The sequence below is a fragment of the Phoenix dactylifera genome, unplaced genomic scaffold, assembly GCF_009389715.1.
Source record: "Phoenix dactylifera cultivar Barhee BC4 unplaced genomic scaffold, palm_55x_up_171113_PBpolish2nd_filt_p 000942F, whole genome shotgun sequence".
NCBI lineage: Eukaryota > Viridiplantae > Streptophyta > Magnoliopsida > Arecales > Arecaceae > Phoenix > Phoenix dactylifera.
Window position 1 is genome coordinate 85,312 of NW_024068301.1, and position 23,317 is coordinate 108,628.

General features: G+C 39.3%; 3 protein-coding genes across 4 annotated transcripts; 1 reads left to right on the forward strand and 2 right to left on the reverse strand.

Moving 5' to 3' along the window:
- Positions 1-220: 220 nt before the first annotated feature.
- LOC120103882 (dihydroceramide fatty acyl 2-hydroxylase FAH1-like) lies at positions 221-18,701 on the reverse strand. Of its 2 annotated transcripts, none has more exons than XM_039120994.1 (8): positions 18,502-18,701; positions 10,524-10,591; positions 1,750-1,842; positions 1,449-1,645; positions 1,229-1,334; positions 785-931; positions 537-698; positions 221-387 (listed from the first exon to the last, which is right to left on the reverse strand). In XM_039120994.1, exons 2-7 carry the CDS (start codon positions 10,572-10,574, stop codon positions 579-581), a joined length of 714 nt encoding a protein of 237 aa, XP_038976922.1. In that variant the 5' UTR covers positions 10,575-10,591; positions 18,502-18,701; the 3' UTR covers positions 221-387; positions 537-578. The 2 variants fall into 2 exon arrangements, with proteins under 2 accessions (XP_038976922.1, XP_038976923.1); XM_039120995.1 differs by having other exon boundaries at positions 221-435.
- LOC120107644 lies at positions 13,902-14,957 on the forward strand. The gene is made up of 2 exons (XM_039120998.1): positions 13,902-14,395; positions 14,462-14,957. The coding sequence occupies exons 1-2, from the start codon at positions 13,902-13,904 to the stop codon at positions 14,955-14,957; spliced, it is 990 nt and encodes a 329-aa protein (XP_038976926.1).
- On the reverse strand, positions 17,832-19,784 carry LOC120107645 (glycine-rich protein DOT1-like). The gene is made up of 2 exons (XM_039120999.1): positions 19,351-19,784; positions 17,832-17,838 (listed from the first exon to the last, which is right to left on the reverse strand). Exons 1-2 carry the CDS (start codon positions 19,782-19,784, stop codon positions 17,832-17,834), a joined length of 441 nt encoding a protein of 146 aa, XP_038976927.1.
- Positions 19,785-23,317: the final 3,533 nt, after the last annotated feature.

A 23,317-nucleotide genomic window follows, 5' to 3' on the forward strand; every position in this document is an offset into this window, starting at 1 on the left:
TTGGTTGGATGATTAAATTTTGTAAATGGACCAATTTTGTTATTTGTTATGAAAAGAGATCATTATTGTTCACGGATATTGAGGTTGTGATAAATTTTTTAGCTCCAGCATAGTCTCTAGGGTTCTACCTTATGAAGTGTGCGGCCGTGTCACGCGCCTGGGCTTGGGTGTTGGGTTCGAGGTGTGACAATAGCATGTGCCAGAGCAGTTGACATCCATATCGTGTATCAATTGAATGTGTTTAACCCAATTGTAGTGTATTTCTTTGATCTTTCTTTCCTTCCTCATACAAATTCAAGGAGGCAAATTTCTTGACTTCAAACAAAATTACAAGTTGCTTTCCCTGCTTCCACTTAAACAGATTACGCCAATTATAGATTCGGGATGCTGCGAAAATCACAGAGAGGCTGAAGTAAGGCTAGCTGGGCTACTCTCCTTAAACCAGTAAAGACCAAAAACATTGTTAACAATATCACCATCTTAAGCCCCAAGATTTTCACATTAGCCAGAATGCTTAGGAAGAATAGGAAAAATACCTTAATAGATTACATCCACTTCTAAACTCTGGACTAATAAAATCAGCTGCTCTTCCTTGATGGCATTGGAGGGGGTAATGTACCAAAGACGATGTCCCAAAGTGGAGAAGTTATGCCAAAACCCTTGTTTTGTATTCTGTAGTGATGATTCAAATGATATTTCTGAAACAAAAGCAAGGGTCATAAGCACTACAATATAAAGGTCCGGAATTCTTACCATGGTTCTTAGTAACTCAATCTCTTCTTACCTTCATATCTCGAGCTGTATCTTTGGATGGTTGTCCATGGTGCAGGTAATAGTGGGTGCAGTCATACATCACATAACCCAACAAGCCCCCTCCAAATATGGCAGGTGCAGTAGTAGGAGTTGTTAAGAGCCTAATCAGACACCAGATCTAGAAGACAGTCCATAAAGAATGAGCAAAAGTAGCATCAGGATTCAAAACTGACATGTTGGACAAATAAAGATAGCAAGTTCTGAACAACATATTCCCTTCTAAATTTGATCCTATTGTCCATGCAGGAAGGAATTATGTCAACAACTTACCAGATTAGAAAATCTCACTCCATAGAGTAACTAGACATGTCACATTTATTAAATCATGAATGACATAAAGAAAGCCATAGCGTGATTGGTAAATCGATTCTTATTATGAAGTAGAATGGAAATGATGAGGAAAATAAATGCATACAGGCACACAAAGAATAGCTGTTGCAGCTGGTGGGAAAACAAGGCGCAGTCCATCCATCGGGTGCTTATGATGGCATCCATGAAGAAGATAATGCAAGGTGTTTGCCCTGAGTGTAATTTCAATTAACATTTTTTATTTATTTTTGTTGTTCAAAAAGAAACGAGCATACTGGTTCACAATAGAAACCTTAAATATAAGTAACAAAAGGAAAAAAACATACCAGTAACTTGATGTTCTAATATGGAAAAGGAAGCGGTGCAATGCATACTCAATCAGCGTCCACAAAAGAATACCACCCACAACCATTAGAGCTGCCTGAGGAACTGCATGTCCCATGCGGATAGACATGGTCACGAGCCAACAGACAACTGGGATCCATACGACTGGAATCACCCACCATTTAGTACGGGTGAACATCTGATAAATGTGAATCAAAATATGAATCACAAGTGAATCAGAACGATATTATGAATCTTTTTTCCATAAATTCTGTATTGGAGCACAAAAAATTGGCTAATTACCTCCAAGAAGTCATTTTCAAAAAAGCGTGGACCTTCCTTGCTCACAATGGGCTGGTGAACCCATTCCTCGTAATCTTCCCCAAGATGGCCAACCTAAAAGAATTTTCATTTGTCGTGTCATAGAACAGAAGAGAATCTAAGTGATTAATAACAAAATATAAGTAACAACCTTAATGATTGGAAAAACCAGAAATCAAAGCTGGAGAGCAAGAGTATAGACTTAGAAAGGAGAAATAACAAATGAAAACAAGAAAGAAACTGATGTTTGATCTTAAAGGACAAACGAGAATATAAACATGGTTTCATCACTATAGGAAAAAAGAGTTTTACCCATGCTTTTTTGCCGACGCTTTCTTCAAGCATCGGCAATTTTCGGCATAGCGCCAAAAATAGCTGACGCATTTTAAAAGTGTCGGCAATATACGACGCTTATTAGCGTCATCGTAGATTCGGCCTAAGGCGACGCTTATTCACGTCGTTGAAAATCGAATTCCCATCAAAACCCGCGGACACGGATTTGCGGCGCCGACCGGTCAACCTCATTCCCCTCCTCTCCGGCGCCGAACGACCTCCTCTAGTCTTCCCTCCTCGGCAGCGCAACCTTCTCTCCTCCTCCCTCCTCTGCGGTGCCAACCGGCCGACCCCATTCTCCTCTTCCCGAGAAAGAGGTACTGCCCTATCCCCCTCCTCTCGTCCCTCCTCCATGATTTATGACACGATCTATTTGTCATGCCTCGGAGTCTGCTTATCTCGCATGCATGGTGGTTTCTTTTTGCTCTGTTCTCATGTTTGGATGTGTTATGCTTTGTTCTACGGCCTGCTGGAGAGTGGTGAGGTTAGTATAGTCGTTGATGGTTCATGACCAACCAAGGATGGGGGCCTGCTATTTCCTTCTTTATTTCTTTCTCTCTCTCTCCGGTTATGGTTTCTTTGTTGGTGCTCTGTTGATAGCCTTCTTATGTTCTTGGGCCGTAGGAGAAGGGAGAAGAGGGATTGCCTATTTTCTTGTGGTGGTTGTGGTGGTGGTTTTATCGCTGATTGATACAAGGTAGTGCTTTCTTTTTCTCTGTTTTCGTGTCAGTTCTATTAATACAATTTGATTGAAACCGTTAAGAGGGAGCTGATTAGAGATGGGACATGGCTCAAAGAAGGAAAGAGATCTCAATCTCAAACCATCTAAGTGATGCACCGACTAACTCTACCCTGTATAATTATATCCAAGTTTTTGATTGATTAGACCCATACAATAGTTCAATGACTAGAAGTTGGGTAAAAAAATTGATCATTTCTTTGACGAGATAGCTAATGACTTGAGTTGTTTGATCATGCACAAGATTGTTTTCCTTTTCAACTCACTTCCTGTTCTATGGAGGTTATACAGGAAAATGGAGGTTCATAGCTGTATCAAGGTTGTAAAAGTGTTGTCATCCAATTGTCACCACCATCAAGGGTAACCATTGTACACGCACCACATGCATGTATTAAAAGCACAAGTTGGGTGTCTTCGGGCTTGTCAGTTTTGCCCGTCATGACAGAAAATTAGTCTGCAGTCAGCATGAAATACTTTAATTTATGTAGATTACATTCGTAGATAAAACTGGAATAACACAGTGATTTGTTCTCGTCAATAAGATCTCTGTCTCAATCCTATCTTATTCCGGAATTTTCTTACCTCCTCCACCCGCTCTTCTTTTTAACAAACCCAATTAGAAACTGTTGAATTAAATCAAATATTTTAAAATTTTTAAAACCAAATTGGTGAATAGTCAAGTGGCAAGCATCCGCGCACAAGTAAGGGAGCAAACATGGAAAAATTCTCAAAAGAAGTAGGCCATGACAAGTGTCATGCATCCAGCTAGCGTAAGAGCAAGCATGGAAAGGCCCCTCGAAGAAGGAAGGAAACATGGACGACCAAGATGCAATAAGCCGAAGGATCAAAGGAGCACAAGAAGACACGTCATCAATCCGCAGGAGGGGAATCTGCTTCTTTTGATGCGTCTGAGTCTATATAAAGGGCTCTAGGGATCATTTTAAACTACAATCAAAATTTTCTCTTCTCCCTATTCCAAGAGTCTAGATAAAAAGTGCTCTAAGAATCATTAGAGAGAAAAGAAATAAAGAAATTTTTTTTTCTCCACATAATTTTTCTAAGTTTCTTTTGAGCTATCTACAAGCGTGAACGTGATCTTCTTTCTTCCCTGGAGGCGCACTGACGGGGAAGATATGGTTCTGTATTAGATCGTCGTATCTCTAGGAGGTTTGTGCCAGCAGACCCGTACGTGGGAGGCATAAATTTTCCTGAGACAACGCATCAGCGTGCTTCGATCCACAGGCCATCTTCTCTCTCTTTCTTTATTTTATTATTATATTGTCAAGTTAATTATTTGCTAGTTTATTTTTCTTATTTACTATTTTTGAATATTAGAAATATTTAATTTATCAATTATATTTATACATCTAAGCTAACAATTCAGAAAAGTTTATATACTATTAGCACTAGATTTTAAATTACAATATTTATTATATATTTTGCTACATAATTATAAATTGTTATATTTTAGTTGTTACACATTTATGCTAGCTTTACTTTAGTACTTAATTTTCCAAGCAAAATATTAGATTGCCTAACCTCCAAGAGGTTTATTAATACCTCCATTTGGACTCCTCACTGAGTAATTTCCAAATTCCATTCAAACGAAAATTTGGAAATTGGTTAATTCATATGAGTTAGCTTAATATTGCACTTAAGATGAAATTGAACGATATCTAGTGAAATTATCTATTGAATAACGGTGTCTAAAAAAAGCTTGTCAAAAAGGCATACGTGCTAAAGAAAGACTAGTATTTAAGTGAGCCAAGTGCTCCACCACCGATCAGGAGCTGATCTGGCTGTTATTCTTTGAATTTTTCAACTAGAAATCTAAAGTTCAAATTAGATATCAGTGCAATAATTTGACATAAACCTTTTCATTTTTACGGATGTCAAAACTGTGTTAAGCTACAAATTAATGGCTTCCTACACATCTGAAAATCTTAGTACTAAACCAGAAAAGTTAATGGTAAAAACTTTAGGAGATGGCAGAATCAAATGCGATTCTAGCTCACCACCCTAGGCTTGATTTCAGCCATTGGTGATAAAAATACTAAAGTCAGTAATGGGTCTAACCCATTTACTCACCTTCCCCATTTGATTTTCAGCATGTGCCCCGCATGGGAGAAGTTTAAATTTGAATTTGAATTTTTTCCCCATGCGGCTGATTAGGAAGTAGTTTCAATTATCCTGCCAACAAGCCATGTATGACACATGAGTCATAGGCCTTTTGTGAGGATATATCTTTGGTCATGGTATTTGCTCTTTAATGCACTTGAACTTAATCCCACAATCAGAACTTAAGAATAATGACAAATGTGAGATATGTATAGAGGCTAAATTATCTAAAAGACTCTTTCACTCTATATGTAGAAATTCTGATCTCTTTGAACTCATACATAGTGATGTATGTGACTCAGGGAGAACCTCAAGGGGTGGAAACAAATATTTTGTAACTTTCATAAATGACCTTTCTAGATACTGTTACCTCTATCTTATCAAAGCTAAAAATGAGGTTTTAAATAAATTCAAAGTCTATAAAGCAGAGGCTAAAAACCAACTAGATAAAAAGATTAAAATCTTAAGGTCTGATAGAGGAGGTGAATATACCTCATTTGAGCTGACCCAGTTGTGTGAAGAACATGGGATAATTCATGAAGTGACAGCTCCTTATTCATCCCAATATAATGGAGTAGCTGAGAGAAAGAATAGAACCTTAATGGATTTGGTTAACTCTATGTTAATTAGTTCAGGTGCATCAAAAAATCTTTGGGGAGAAGCTCTAGTAACTGCATCTTATATTTTGAATAGAATTTCATTTAAATATAATGATAAAACTCCATATGAAATCTGAAAACATAGAAAATCTAACTTAAAATACTTAAAAGTGTGGGGGTGCTTAGCTAAAATAAAAATTTCAGAAAATAAAAGAAAGAAAATTGGACCCAAAACAGTAGATGCAATATTACAGGACATGCAATTGAGAGTAATGCTAATAGATTTTTAGTGTGTAACTCTCAAATAAATGAAATTAATAACAACACCATAATGGAAGCAAGAAATGCAATCTACTTTGAAAGTATATTTTCCTTTAAAACAAGGATAAATGATCAAATAAATACCAATAATAATTTAGGGACTAGGTCTAGCAGAACCAGATTTAGATAAAAAGAAGAAGAAGAAACTGAATGTAGAAGAAGTAAAAGAACTAGAGTTAAAAGAACTTTGGAGAAGACTACTACACATTCCTAATAGAAGACTCTCCTACTTCTTTAGAAGATGCCTTGAAATCTCTAGACGCCCCCTTCTGGAAAGAAGCAATAGATAATGAAATGCAATCCATAATTCAAAACCACACTTGGAAATTGGCAGACCTACCCCAAGGAAGTAAATCCATAAGGTGTAAATGGATCTTTAAGAAGAAACTTAGGCCATATGGAACTGTAGACAAATATAAGGCTAGGTTAGTAGCCAAAGGTATTATTCAAAAATTTGGGATTGACTTCTTTGATGTTTATGCCCCTGTAGCTAGAATCACTACCATTAGGATCCTTGTTGCCTTGGCTTCCATTCAGAAGCTGGTTATACATCAAATGGATGTTAAAACCGCTTTCTTGAATGGGAACCTAGATGAAGAGATCTACATGGACCAACCCGAAAATTTCATTGTCCCAGGTCAAGAGAAAAGGGTATGTAGGTTGATTAAATCTTTTTATGGTCTATAACAAGCCCCCAAACAATGGCACTTTAAATTTGATGAAATAATCCTAACTAATGGATTTAAAATTAATAACATAGATGAATGTATATATTATAAAAAGAAGAATAACAAAATTATAATCTTATGTCTATATGTAGATGATATCTTAATTTTTGGAACGGATTTAGAAATTATTAATGAAGTAAAACAATTTTTATCTCTAAAATTTAACATGAAAGATTTAGGAGAAGCAGACCTAATCCTAAATACTAAAATCATAAGAAATGAATATGGAATAATTTTGTCCCAAAGCCACTATGTGGAGAAGATTCTTAAAAAATTTCACTACTCTGATTGTCATCCTGTATCTACTCCCTATAATCCATCTCTTCATCTAAAGAAGAACTTAAGTGATCCAGTCAATCAAAGCTTGTATGCCCAGATCATTGGTTCTTTAGGATTTCTTGCAAATTATACCAGACCTGATATTGCATACTCTGTGAACCGACTGAGTAGATATACTCATAATCCTAATAATGATCATTGGATTGCTCTAGAAAGAATTCTCAGGTGCTATAAAGGTACCATATCTCTGGGATTACACTATTATGGTTATCTTGCTGCTTTGGAAGGCTATAGTGATGCCAACTGGATCAGTGATACAGTTGACACCAAATCCATCACTGATTTTGTCTTCCTTTTAGGAGGTGCAGTTGTATCATGGAAGTCTACCAAATAAACTGTGGTGGCTAGGAGCACCATGGAATCTTAAATGATTGCCCTAGATGCCATTAGCATTGAGGCTAAGTGGCTTAAAGATCTACTGATAGATTTACCTTTTGTGACTTCACCATTACCTTCTATATATATTCATTTTGATTGTAGATCTGCTATAGATAAATGCAATCAAAAAAATGCAAATGTGAAAATGAATAGGCACTTGAAAGTGTGTTCATAAATCATTAAGATACAAATTAAAAAAATAACTTGATTGCACTAAATTTTGTAAGATTTGAAAGGAATCTAGCTGATCAGTCTAGAGCAGTGGTTCTAAAGTTGTCGAGGGGGATGCGGCTAAGCCCATAAGTAAAGTCACCATGATGGTAACCCAACCTAAAAAGGTTCAATGGGTAAAAACAAGCTAGATAGGTGACTAATGAAGAGCACTATTTGTTTTTCCCATCCCTAAGGCAACAGTGCTCATAAAAAGCAAGGGTTAGGTTGAGTTTTTACTCTTAATGAATCCGAGACCCATGAGGCAGGGTATCTACTTGCTCGTACCCTTTTTAGGATTCACCTATATGCATATAGTCGTGAGGCCGCGACTGTGGAAAGTGGGCTATTTCCTGATAACACACATGAAGAGATACCTGCGCATGGCCATAAAGCGCAAACCCGCTTTGAGCATGTTCACGTTATATTATGTGTGCTGTTGATGAAATTTAAGCATGGATCAAGGTTTAAGGCATAGACCACCTTGGCTCCACAGAGGTAATCAATTGTCACTAAGTGAAGGTTCAAACCGAAAGGTGCCTACACCTATTACATAATATAAGATACTTAGCATTTTAATTTGATTTTTCTTATTTCATTTTAATTTTAAATTTTTTAAATATTTAATTTATGTAGGGGATTGTTGAATTAAATCAAATATTTTAAAATTTTGAAAACCAAATTGGTCAACGGCCAAGTGGCAAGCATCCGCACACAAATAAGGGAGCAAACATGAAAAAATTCCCAAAAGAAGTAGGCCATGACAAGTGTCATGCATCTAGCGCAAGAGCAAGCATGGAAAGGCCCCTCAAAGAAGGAAGAAAATATGGACGACCAAGATGCAATAAGCCGAAGGATCAAAGGAGCAAAGAAGACACGTCATCAATCCGCGGGAGGGGAATTTGCTTCTTTTGACACGACTGAGCCTATATAAAAGGCTCTAGGGATCATTTCAAACTACAATCAAAATTTTCTCTTCTCCCTATTCCAAGAGTCTAGATAAAAAGTGCTCTAAGAATCATTGGAGAGAAAAGAAATAAAGAAAATTTTTCTTCTCCTCATAATTTTTCTAAGTTTCTTTTGAGCTATCTGCAAGTGTGAACGTACTCTTCTTTCTTCCCTGGAGGCGCACTGACGGGGAAGATGTGGTTCTGTATTAGGTCGTCATATCTCTAGGAGATTTGTGCCAGCAGACCCGTACGTGGGAGGCATAAACTTTCCTGGGACAACGCATCAGCGTGCTTCGATCCACAGGCCATCTTCTCTCTCTTTCTTCATTTTATTATTATATTGTCAAGTTAATTATTTGCTAGTTTATTTTTCTTATTTACTGTTTTTGAATATTAGAAATATTTAATTTATCAATTATATTTGTGCGTCTAGGCTAACAGAAACTACTACTTCTTCCCTGTCAGAAAAGCATATCATATCCATTTTTCTCCCACATCTAATGCGTGCATTTGACAGCCATTATCAAAGCTTTCTTAAAATCATATCCATCATTTGCTGAAACCCCGCTCCAGTAATAGATAAACGTTACATTTCTTGAAACATATACGTATATATCTTGTCAGTTTTTAATAATAATGAACTGTCTTTGGATTTATAACAATTCATCCACAGGAGACTTCTAATCAGTGGGATCAAATTGATTATACTCATTGAATATATAAATATAAAGGAGAAATACAACGTATAGAAACATAGATAAAAGCAAACATCAGAGGCAACAAAAACTATATATGCATATATCATGTACAAAAAGGCTGTCCGATGTTGAATATTTAGTATATGTGAAAATGTTGCATGGAAAATATTTCGGAGCTAAACATCTACTGCCCATCATTTCTCAAAATTGGTAAAAATAGGATGAATTAGCAAATAACAAGGGTCTCTGATTTTGATACAAACAGTGCATTCTCCAAATTCTTGGCACCATTTAAAATTCTAACTTTCCTTTATGGTCCTCCCACCCATTCCAATCGCCGGTCTGTAAAACATTTGTCACCATCATCAACCAAAAAGTGACAAAACCAATTGACCAGTTGACAGGGAGATAGGACTTGACTAACAAACACTGTTTTCTCCTAATGTCATGAGTCTCACAAAAAATATTTCCAGAAAGCACCTACACAATTTTGCAAACAGAAGCTTGACCAAAAGGTAGCTCTGTGGGCATGGTTATTTCATTCAGTGCTACGCAAAGCAAGCAGGAAAGTTACCACAAGTTCATCTGAATGAATATTAAGGATGTTACTAAACAGAAAGACCATAAAAAATTTCCATTCTACACTCTAAATTCATAAGAAAAAGGAAAACCCCTAATCATAACACATGTAAATCACCACCCTCCAAGCTACTGCTTGCCGTGCCATAAATATATTATATTACCCCCATTGCAAACAGCATTAATTCAACAGCACAATTTATAAATCAACTTGATAAAAATAATGCATGAGTACGCTACGCAACCAGTCACAATGTTCATTCATCTACATCGTTTAATGTGGGAGTTGATGCAATAAACAGGAAAGAAATGATCAGCTAAAGAAGAGAAAAAGTAGACATAACAACTTCAAAAATAACTCATGAAGATATAATATAATGTGCTTGGCAGTCTTGCCATTCTCATATATGAATGTTTTTCTGAATAATTGTTTTCTTTGTTTCTCTCATGAATTTTTTTTGTACAGGTTGACATAGCTTGAAAAAGAAATGTAGCATGAAAGTATTTGAATAAGTTCGATCTGTTATTAGTACCATTAAAGGTTGAAAGAAACTTACCTTAATTGGATGCAAATATATACTACAGGAATACATGATAAAAATATATGTTGATTTATTTAAAAATGTCTGAGACATTGATTGCCACTTCCTACCCCTTTTTACTACTCAACAATATCAATCAATGTAAATCGTTGACATTGTGTCTCCTAAGTACAGCAACTCAAAGTTATCAGCATAGAAGCTTGTTCGACCATGAAATCTTACTTGAAAAACAAGAGGCTTGCTCAAGTCCACATTGAACTTTTGTGCAACCATCTTCGTGTTCTTATGAACTGCAATTACATAAAACAAAATTGTAAATAACATGAAAATGTATAGCAAGCTGATAAAAGATTATTATGAAGAAACCGACTTACAAACCAAAGAACTAATTACAAGCAACAGGACAAAAAGCTTTGACATATTGTGTTTCGGCAATTATCTTTTTTGAACAAATCTCAACAGAAAAAGATATGAGAAAAAAAAAGGAATTTATGCAGACTATCCGAGTCAAAGATAGATGAGGGTCACAGAACTAATATCTAAGTGTTTGATATGATCTCCAAGGTGTAAAACACTTGTAAACAAAAGAGCTATTCTATTTGGAGGCCGAATGCCTGTGGATGAAGTATGTCTGAATTAATAGTTCAAATGGGGACTGTGAGATGCGGGCTGAAGTCGACAGCCCAGCCGACTTCAGCCCGACTCTTCTTTTGGGAAGAGCCGGAACAGACGATTGCGATGGCGACCCTCTCCGGCTCCTCCGGGGACAAACGGGGCAAGGGCGCCGCGGGTATCCCACGGCACCCCCCCTCCGGTCAATCCGCGGCCAACCGCGGCCGTGGATTTCGCTCGACCGCCGCGATTTTCATGGCGGAGAGCCGTTACGAAGGGATGATAAAAATCCCTCTTTTCCTTCCCAGATCACCACCGAGCCTCTCTCCTTCCTCTCCTCCCTCTCCTCTCCCTCTCCTTCCTCTGTTCTTACCTCCCGAGTGATTGGCGTGTCTTTCCGACCGAGCGTCATCTGGATTCCTCTTGCGGCCTTCCCCTGTTCTGAGATCTATCCTCTCGGTTCCGAGCACTGCAACCGCCGCCGCTTGTCCACCGGATCGAGCAGCCGTGGCCAGGATCTGCCTTTCCGCCACTCGCCGGTAAGCCCTCTGCCCTTTTGCTCTTCGATCTAGTCGAATCAAGCATGGCTTTTCTCCCTTTGTTTTGGCCCCAAACCGAGACCACTATCGGTCTCTTCCTCCCTGTCAGTCACCGCCGCAACCGCCGGCCGCCGCAGCGGCCGGCTGGCCGTCGACTGAGGGGTGGCCTCCGGCCACCCATGCCGGCCACCCAACCAGCCCTCTCCCCTCTCCCCTCTCCCCTCTCCCTTCTTTCGGTATCCATCTCCCCTGTCCATGGGGAGTTTGGGGAAGATGAAAGCCCATTGTGGGCCGAACTGGGCCAACTTAGGCCCTGTTCACTGTGGGCTCAACTTGGGCCCAGACCCGAATCCAAAATCTGAAACCCGAACCCAAAATCCAGTTCAGACCCGAAACCCGGAATCCAGAACCCGAAACTCGGAATCCGAAACCCAAAGTTGTTTGGCCAATAAATGAAATTTTGCAGTTAAGCCCTTGATAGTGTGTTATTTCACAAAAAGGTCTTCTGCAATTTATATTTGATTCCTAAAAGAAAGATTTATTACATAAAACTCCTCAAATATATTTATTTGGTCCTTTTTCTAGATTTTATTACAGAACGGTGCTATGTAATTAGACATTGGTCCCTAAAACGAATTTTTATTGCATAAATGAACAAATTAGAGGCCAACCTTGGGAGGACCCTATTGGGCCGAGTCTATGCGGGCCCATTGGGCCGTGTCCGATGTGGGCCTTATGGGCTATGTTCATTATGGACCAACTCTGGGCCCTGTTGGGCCGTGCCCAGTAGTATTATTTCTAGATTTTGATTAGCTCTGAAATTAACAAGGAATTAATTAAATTTAAACAGGTGAACATGATCCGCCTATCTGAAGTAGGGATTAAGCGAGAAGAGGTAAGTAACTTAATACTTCAAGTGTGATTTTCAAATTATTTGATAAACTGATTAAGTTTTGACATATATTTTGTATTCAGTAAAATGAGTCAGGCATGTTAAATTTTATTTGAAAATCATGTTATATGCTCTGAAATCCGTGAAATATGATTAGACAGTTTATGAAATATATTTTTGTATATATGCATTCTCAGCATGGCTATGACCTGTTCTGTTCTGCTCTGGCCCCGCCAATGAAGATTATACGTTGGACCTGTCGACTTGTAATCTGTGAGGAACCGGTTTCGACACTGCGACATCGGTGATTAGAATAGTGGTTTCTGGACACTGTTGCCACCGGTGACTAACAATAGTGGTTTCTAGCACTCTGTGCAACCCATGCCACTGGGTTACGTGGTCGTAGCCTATTATGTTGAGATTATGATATCAGAGTTTTTGTAAAAATGATAATAAATTTTGGAAAGAGAAAAATGATGTTATTTGTAATTTATTTCCAGTCATTATTTTGTATTTTGATCTGATATAATTTGACCCCACTCTGGGGTATTTTGTTGCTTATTGGGCTAGTGTAGCTCATTATTCTTTTTTCTCTATTTTTCAGATCTAGAGACTTGATCGTACGGGATTGGGGGAGTGCGTTAGATTTTTCGATAATTTCTTCAGTTATTGGCATTTCAGTTAGATTAGTTTGGACATTTGAATTATGTTAGCAAATGTTATTTTGAAATTTTGTAAGACTGCTTTTGAATGACTTTAAGTATTTTTGTCAATTTTAAGCATCTGTGATTAACCCTTAAATAAGTTTTGAACATCTGTATTTGCTCCGATATGTTCCGATGCCTTGCACGCCTGTGCGGCCCGCCGTACGGGCGTGCGGCGTCTGCCAAGCTCCGGGCTCGGGGCGTGACAGATTTGGTGGTATTAGAGCTCAGGTTAAGATCACTAGGGACCATAAGTGAAATAGTCATATTTGAGCCTAAATTTTAGGATTCTTAGAATTCGTTGGAAAGGTTGAGAGATGGGTAGGAACTAAATAAGAGGATAATGTTATTTGTTTTTGTTAACTATTATGTATTATTATTGTGTTTGGATAAATTTAAAACATTTATATATTTTCACCAAAAGAGAATGCTGCCTCGCCGTGTCCGTAGCTTGAATCAGATGGCTGGGGGCTCTCGGGGAAGAGCCCCTACTAACCAAACGGGCGAGGCATCGCATAGCTCAGGGCTCCGGGGTCAATCAACTCCAGAAACTATTGCCGGAAATCAAACTTGGGTGCTCGAGCTGATCGAAGAGGTCATCGGGTTAGTACGCCAACAAAGGCAACAACCTCAGCAACTAGTCCAGCAGGATGTTGCTCCTCCTGAGCAAAGAAGGATTATAGCTGAATTCAAAAGAATGGCTCCTTCAGCTTTTAAGGGCACCACTAGTCCTCAAGAGGCCCAAGCTTGGATAGATAAAATGGAGAAAGCCTTCAGGGCAATGGAATGCATTGATGAAGAAAAGGTCAGATTTGCCACCTATATGGTCCAGGACCGAGCTCATCATTGGTGGATGTCTGTGGAGCGCACATTGACACCTGAGCAGGAGGCACTTACCTGGCAGAGATTCCGCACAGCATTCTACTCCAAGTATTTTTCCGCCATGAGTGAGCTAGAGCGGAAATTTCTCAATCTGAATCAAGAAACTATGACTGTGGATAAGTATGAGGCCGAGTTTGACAGGCTATCTCGGTTTGCTCCCACCCTCGTCATGGATGCAGAGTCCCGAATGTGGAGATTTGAAGAAGGATTGAAGCCTCACTTACGTCGAGGTTTGGCCGCAGTGCACTCAGCAAACTATGATGACTTGGTAGATAGGGCCAAGAATATGAAAATTGTCTGGAAGGAAACACAAGAGTCAAAAGATAGAATACAAAAGAAGAGGAGCAGAGATGATGATACTCATAGTGGACAGAATTCTAGCAATACTGCAAAATCTCATAACCAATCTTGCCAATCAGGGAAGCAAGGATCTTATGGAAAGACTACTCAACAAGAGAAGCCTAAGTGTGATGCATGCGGTGGTATGCATAAGACTGAACACTGTAGATGATTATCCGGTGCTTGCTTCAGATGCGGTCAGCGGGGTCATAAGGTAGTTGAGTATCCTCAACAGGACCTTCGATCAGTTCAAAGGCCTCAAACTACAAGAACCCAGCAAGTGCAAGCTTCTCCTGCTCCAGCTCAGTCAGCTCAGCCTTCTTCTCCTAAGCAGCAGAAAGGAGGGAGACCACGCACACCAGGTTGTATTTATGTACTGACTCAGCAGGATGCTCAGGCATCCAACACTGTGATGTCAGGTACATTGCTAGTTGCTTCTGTTTATGCTCATACACTATATGATTCTGGTGCTACGCGTTTCTTTGTGTCATCTACATTTATGCGAAAACATGACCTGCTTTGTGTGCCATTAGAGTATGATTTGCATGTTAGCACCCCCGCCGGGAATGGGATGATCGGTAATCAGGTCTGCAAAACTTGTCCAGCGCAGATGGTAGGTAGAGACTTGCCTACTGATTTGATAGTTACAGATATGCATGACTTTGGCATAATTCTCGTTATGGACTAGTTAGCATCACACTTTGCTATCATTAATTGTAATGAAAAGCAGATAAAATTTCAGATCCCTGGAGACACTGAATTTAGCTTCGTAGGTAGTGGTGCTTATACTTCTTCTTGAGTTGTCTCTGCTATGCAATTTAAGTGGCTACTCAAAAAGGGGAGTATGGCGTATATCGCCATAGTAGTTGACACTAGACAGATCAAAGATTGGAACATATTTCAGTAGTAAATGAAAATATCTGTATCCATTGTTTTCGATAGGAAAACTCAGTCTGCGCTATGTGGGCCCTTTCGAGATCCTGAAAAGAGTAGGAGCTGTCGCATACAAATTGGCACTCCCACCTTCACTATCTGAAGTTCACAATGTTTTTCATGTTTTAATGTTAAGAAAGTATATTCCAGATATGAGCCATGTGGTAGAAGTGACTCTCCTGCAACTTAGAGAAGATTTGAAATATCCTGAGCAGCCTCTACGTGTAGTTGATAGAAGAGAACAAGCGTTGAGGAGGCGCACGATTCCCTATGCTAAGATCCAATGGAGCAATCACTCAGAACGCGATGCTACGTGGGAACTTGAGGACGAGATGAAGGCAAAATATCCAGATCTTTTTGCAAACCGAGATATGTTAAATTTCGAGGATGAAATTTTTCTAAGAGGGAGAGAATGTGAATACGGGCTGAAGTCGGCAGCCCCAGTCGACTTCAGCCCGACTCTTCTTTTGGGAAGAGCCAGAACAGAGGATCGCAATAGCGATCCTCTCCGGCTCCTCCGGGGACAAACGGGGCAAGGGCGCTGCGGGTATCCCGCGGCACCCCCCTCCAATCAATCCGCGGCCAACCACGGCCGCGGATTTTGCTCAACCGCCGCGATTTTCGCAGTGGAGAGCCGTTAAGAGGGGATGATAAAAACTTCTCTTTTCCTTTCCAGATCACCATCGAGCCCCTCTCTTTCCTCTCCTCCCTCTCCTCTCCCTCTCCTTCCTCTGTTTTTACCTTCAGAGTGATTGGCGTGTCTTTTCGACCGAGCATCGTCCGGATTCCTCTTGCGGCCTTCCCCTGTTCTGAGATCCATCCTCTCGGTTCCGAGCATTGCAACCGCCACCGCTTGTCCACCGGATCGAGCAGCCGTGGCCAGAATCTGCCTCTCCGCCACTCACCAGTAAGCCCTCTGCCCTTTTGCTCTTCGATCTAGTCGAATCAAGCATGGCTTTTCTCCCTTTGTTTTGGCCCCAAACCGAGACCACTCTCGGTCTCTTCCTCCCCATCAGTCACTGCCGCAACCGCCAGCTGCCACAGCGGCCGGCTGGCCGTCGACTGAGGGGTGGCCTCCGGCCACCCATGCCGGCCACCCAACCAGCCCTCTCCCCTATCCTCTCTTCCTTCTTTTGGTTTCCATCTCCCCTGTCCATGGGGAGTTTGGGGAAGATGAAGGCCTATCATGGGCCGAACTGGGCCAACTTAGGCCCGGTTCACTGTGGGCTCAACTTGGGCCCAGATCCGAATCCAAAATCTAAAACCCGAACCTAAAAACCAGTTCAGACCTAAAATCCGAATCCCGGAACCCGGAACCCGAAGTTGTTTGGCTAATAAATGAAATTTTTCTATTAAGCCCTTGATAGTATGTTATTTCACAAAAAGGTCTTCTACAATTTATGTTTGATTCCTATAAGAAAGATTTTTTACATAAAGCTCCTCAAATATATTTATTTGGTCCTTTTTCTCGATTTTTATTATGGAACGGTGCTATGTAATTAGACATTGGTCCCTGAAACGAATTTTTATTGCATAAATGAACAAATTAGAGGCCAACCTTGGGAGGGCCCTATTGGGCCGAGTCTATGCGGGCCCATTGGGCCGTGTCCGATGTGGGCCCTATCGGGCCATGTTCATTATGGACCAACTCTGGACCCTGTTGGGCCGTGCCCAGTAGTATTATTTCTGGATTTTGATTAGCTCTGAAATTAACAAGGAATTAATTAAATTTAAACAGGTGAACCTGATCCGCCTATCTGAAGTAGGGATTAAGCGAAAAGAGGTAAGTAACTTAATACTTCATGACACCGTTGCCACCAGTGACTAACAATAGTGGTTTCTGGCACTCTGTGCAACCCATGCTATTGGGTTACGTGGTCGTAGCCTATTATGTTGAGATTATGATATCAGAGTTTTTGTAAAAATAATAATAAGTTTTGGAAAGAGAAAATTGATGTTATTTATGATTTATTTCCAGTCATTATTTTGTATTTTGATCTGATATGCTTTGACCCCACTCTGGGGTATTTTGTTGCTTATTGGGCTAGTGTAGCTAATTATTTTTTTTCTCTATTTTTCGAATCCAAAGACTTGATTGTATGGGATTGGGGGAGTGTGTTAGATTTTCCGATAATTTCTTCAGTTATTGGCATTTCAGTTAGACTAGTTTGGACATTTGAATTATGTTAGCAAATGTTATTTTGAAATTTTGTAACACTGCTTTTGAATGACTTTAAGTATTTTTGTCCATTTTAAGCATTTGTGTTTAACCCTTAAATAAGTTTTGAACATCTGTATTTGTTCCGATATGTTCCGATGCCTTGCACGCCTGTGCGGCCCGCCGTACGGGCGTGCGGCGTCTACCGCACTTCGGGCTCGGGGCGTGACAATGACATTCTAATTTCGGAATGACTTGATGAATAGGCATAGAATCTTCAATATCATATGATTTTTGCATACGCATTGTATTTTATACCTTGCAGATCATATCCAATGATTTAGATTTTCATTTTTGTGATCCTCATTCATGGAACTTTAATAGATTGTTTTTCTCTTCCACCCCGTATGTATGGTTTTCAATCTACCAAATTTATCCAGAAAATGGGAGAAACAGTCTATATTTCAATATTCATTCACTACAGAAACCATTAAAACATGTAAAGTTAGATAATTGATCCAGCATGCAAGAAAAAACTAAAAAATTCGCTACGAAACCCAGACTTAGCCTGGGATCCAACTTAGAGCGACTAGAAAAGAGGCATTTCTAACATAAGATTTAAGAATGCCAACGAGGGACGCCTTCCAAGGCATAAAAAATGGCCCGAAATCCAATAAATAGTTCTCCAGACATTCATATATGTTTCAACATAAAAATAGAATTAGAAGAACGAGCAAAATGTATGCAGAAAATCATGTAATTCAACCAAACAGCAGAACAGTATCACGAAAACAAAATCATTGTTACAAGAAAAGCAAGTATTCGATAAGCTTATAGTTAAAAAAAAAACCTGCGAAAAATCCGTTCTTTACATCAAGGACCAACATAGATCAACAAGAAATAACCCACTTTGGCGTAATTCTAGCCTAATCACATCAAAGACTCAACAAATGCAACAATGGCGCATCAAAAACCAATTAAGCCCAGGAAACCAACAAGAGCAACAGATCTCCGCCGCAAAACCATCCCAAAAACACCAACCCGCTCCGAGCCCCAAAGATACACAACCAGATCTCAGAATCATCCCGAAAAGGCAAAGAAAATGCACGAAATTCACTAAACAAGGACCAAAACCTCGCACCTGAAAGCTCCCCACGATTGGTTTGGCCCCCTCTGAAGCCCTGGGATCGAACTCAGAAGGGGATCTCCTCCTCTCCGTGGGCGGAGCGAGCGCGGAGAGGAGAGGGAGAGATAAAGGAGAGACAAGGGAATTCTTTTATTAAAGAAAATTTCTTCCCGTTTCTTCCGCCAATATCCGTAGAATTTAAAAACTGGCGAGCGAATGGGATTGTCGTCAATCGGAGCGGGAAGAACGGGTGAGCGCCGGGCCGCTCGTGGGGACATGCTGCTGCCACGTCAGCGAAGATTTTTGGGAGACCCGATTGGGTAATATATTACCGGTTATATAAGGGCAGATAATGTTTCCGAAGGCTCCAAGCGGATGATAAATTTCCGGTTTTGAGGACATCTGATTTTTTGGATGAATGTGATTAAGGCCTCGTATACTATAGCATAATAATGAAATATAATATTATTATAATATAGTAATATAACATTGTATACTATAGCATAATAATTTAATATAATATTAAATTATTTAACATAACATATCAATGTATTATGATATAATGCAGTATAATATTATATTTATAGTATAATACAATAATAAAAGTATAAAATATTATAATTATTAGCGTAAATTAATTTTTCTCGCTTCTGATGACTATTTATCTTTCTAACAAATTTTCTAACTAGGTGATAAAATTGGTTAAACAATTAATAATATTTATTTTTATTTATTTATTTATTATTTTTTCTTTTTTTCTTTTTTTTTTCTTTTTTCTATTTTTCTATTCTTTTTCTTTTTTCTTTTTCTTTTCTTTTCCTTCTCTTCTTTCTTCTTCTTCCTTTCCGAAGCTTCTCCCCAAACCCGCCACCAACCACCTCACCAAATTCCACCGCCACCCCGCCGTACTCCCCCAGCCCACCTCCATTCTCCTCTGTCCCTCCGCCACCAATGTCGCCTCCCTCTCCCTCTCCCTCTCCCTGCTCTCCTCCCGATCCTCCAACCCTAACCTCTCCGTGCTCTCGTTCCCCCTCCGCGGCCGCCGACGGCAAGGCCTCGTAAGCGAAGGGGCGTTCGGAGGAGGCCACGACGACGAGTCCAGCTAGGCCGAACCCAGCAGCAGAGAAGAGGGGACCGTCGGCCGCGGCGAAGGAGGGGTGGAGGCATAGGAGGCCGAGAGAGTGGAGGAGGCAGAGGAGGAGGGAGCGAAGGTAGGAGACCCACCCGGTGGCCGCCACAGCGAGAAGGATCGGGATGGAATCACTGGAGGCGTCGTGGAGTCGGTTCGAGAGCCCCATTTCTTCCCCCCTTCTCCCTTCCTTCTTTTAATTTAATTTCTTTCTTAATTTTACAAAGTGAAGAATCGGGAGAAAGAAAGAGGGAGAAGAGATGAAGGGCGTTGGGGGCGATGGCGGAGGAGAGGGAGAGGGCCTTGAGGGTGGCATTGAAGAGGGGAAGGGAGGGGGATGGGTGGGAAAGGAAGAGGTAGCGGGATGGAGAGTTTTGGAAGGAAAAAAGGCTTTTTAAATATAAAAATTTTGGTCAAAAAAATAGCTTTCCGACAAAGTTCAAAACAGTTTTTTCAGAAAGCTCCAAAATGGAGCTTCTTCCAAAAAGCTGGTTTTAGCTTTCTAGAAGAGCTAAAACCGCTTTTCGAAATTTTTACCAAATACCTTTTTTAATCCGAAAGTACTTTTGGAGGGCCAGAAAGTACTTTTTGGCCCTCCAAAAGCTCCTCCAAAAGGAGCCTAAATACTGCTACATATCACCGGTCCATTCATCTCTAAATTTAGAAATATGAACATGTAAAATCCAGACTTGAGCTCGTAATGTTTGAACATGCCAACCAAACAACCACCACAAGATTTGGCTATTTTTGATTTAAAATAAATTTATAATTTTTTTTAATTTTGAAAATATCAACAGCCACTCGATGTTGTGCATGATGAGAAATACTATCGGTGAGTTCAGATCTCTATGGTATACTAAGATGCATGTTTTGCATTATCGAGAATGGTGTATGCTCGAATGGACGATACATCATCTATCTTGAAGATGGAGATGATGCAATATAAGGTGTAGCCAGTAGGTACCAGTTAGATCATACCAAATTTCGTAGGAGCTAGCAGATTCACAAGCAAAAACTTCAACAAATAAATATTTGATTTTTCATCATATTTTATCAAAAAAATTTCATTGGAGATAATATAGTCCAATTTCTTTATTTATAATAAAATAATTCTAGCTTGTTTTCCTATTTTAAGAATAATTTTATACCAAATTTAATCCATGAATTCGGTTAGACCTCATATCCTCTATATATATGTCTGAAATATTGTATGGATAGTTTTTTGATATATTAATAGAATTTGTCGAAGAAAACTTCCTTCGCTAAATGAAAACTCCTCAATCCAGTTTTTACTATTTAAACTAAATCGCTCTTCACACTTCTCACCGCATCATAACGGCTATCGCACATTTTTCAACCCTGCAAAATATAGGTGGCGTGCCAAATAACATAAGTTGAGAGATGAACGACAACCATTTATCCCTAAGATGGGCGACATGTCATCCATCCAAGCATGCGCCAACATTAATGTTGCAAAATATTCATTATAGAGGATCTGAGTCGATATCACACCGAGTACTACCAATCACCACCTTCTGCAGGAAACTAGTCCAATTTTGAATGAATGTTATTAAATTACTGCTATAATCAGTGCTGGCCGGTTAAAATTGCTTTTGATTGAAGATGCAGTTGGTTGATGATATTTTCTGAAGTAAAGACAATACTCCAATTTAACATTCAAAGCTAGTTTATTTCCATGGCTCAATGTTGGTCTCTCTAATAGATAATTGCCACATCTAATATATATCTTAACAGGATCAATATTCTTTAACCAGATATTAATCTCCTTAATGAGTCAGTCACATGAACTTGGTCATGCGTCCCATCACAAACACACACATGCACATGCACACGCGCACAGGCACACCCCTGTGACATGTATGATTGCACTAATGAATAGCCTCTCATTTAGCTTGTAAGCCATTTGCTGCCACTTGCAAGCAAGCTTTGTTGCACGCCCTTGTGGCCCAGAAGTGTTGGAAATATAAATCCAATTTGATGGGTGCTTTAGTCTTTCTGTTTTATAGCATCCTATGTAATGCTTTCATCTTTTTAGGTGCTTAAAAGTTCTTTTGCTTTGGTCCCGTTTTATTGAAACGAAAAGAGAGAGAGCCCAGCCTATGATTCTTGTATGGTGAGGGTACTGTTGAGTTTCTGAAATAGAAAAGAGAGTGGTGAGAGATTGGTAGGAGATGTCCCACAAGCAGCTGATTTTATGTATGAAAGAAAGAGGATTTTAAGGAAAAAATCATTTTCTAGTTGCTAGTTGTCTGCACCTTTGTAAGTCATATTTTTTCAGTTTTTATTATGGAAATGAAGTGATTTTAAAGTGAGATTCAGCCAATCTTGTGTGTCCCTATTCAGATATATTTTTCATTGCTTTTTAGTCTCATTTGCTTGCAACTTTTATCCATTTAGCTCCAACAGAATTGGTATCATTGCAAGGTGTGGTTATTTGATGGTTGTTTTTGCATTCCGCTAGCACCTAGGGTTTAAAATTAGAATTTTTTGGAGAGCATTGAATTTGAGCTTGAAATTTGTGCAATCTTTAATTAAAATTGAGAATATTGTTCTTCCCCTTCAACTCCTTAGATTAACTAAGGAGAATTATGATCGTTGGAGCATTCAAATCAAGGTTTTGTTAGAATCTCTAAGTTTATGGGAGATACTTGAACTAGGGTGTAAGGTATCTAGCTGATGTCGTCGCTGCTCCTGCATCACTAGCTCACCACAAGAAGAAATGAGGCTCACTGAAGATCAAAGAAATATTTTCAGAGAGTCAAAGAAGAGAGATAAAAATCATTATTTGCTCTCTACCAAGCCATTGATGAAGCTAATTTGGAAAAATTTCTGATGCCAAATCTAAAAAGGAGTTATGGAAAAATCGAAAGAATGCCCATAGGGATGTTGGGAAAGTTATGAAACTGAGGCTGCAAATCTTGAGAAGTGAATTTGAGAAGTTGAGCATGAATGATTCGGAGTCCGTTTTAGATTATTTTTTAGGAGTGCTGTCAATTTTAAATAAAATAAAAAAATGGAGAGAAGATTAATGATGTTAGGGTAATAAAGGAAATTTTGCATTCATTGACTCCAAAATTTGAGCATGTGATAGTGGTCATTGAAGAAACCAAAGACTTAATCATCCTAACAAATGATCGCTTGATAAGAATGCTACAAATTCATTCTAGCTCTTTAGAGCATGAGTAGAAATTGAGAAGATTTCTAACTCTTTAGAGCAAGCTCTACAATCCAAGCTCTCCTTGCAAGATGTTATGGAAGAATGTTATATTTCTAGTACTCAAAGAGATAGTGGTAGAAGATATGAGAACTGGGGAAGAGGTTATAGAGGATGTGAAGCCTAGGTTATGGGAACCAAAGAAAAGGTTTTAGCAATCAAGGAAAAGGTTCATATTATAGAGGAAGAGGTAGAAGCAAGGTTCACCATCCCAATACCAAATCTCGTACCGGTACCATCTTATTATAGTATCAATACATGGTACGATACAAGATGATAAGGCATATCGAGAATCAATATAGTACAAGATTGTATATTGGTTCGGTACCGATACGGTACGATACCTACCAATATGGCAACTCTTAGGTGAAAAGTATCATAGAAGAAGCTAATTCTCATTCCCTCTAAGAAGGAGGTCTAGAGGCAATTTCACTTATCATTCTAATCAACAAGGCTTTGACAAGAAG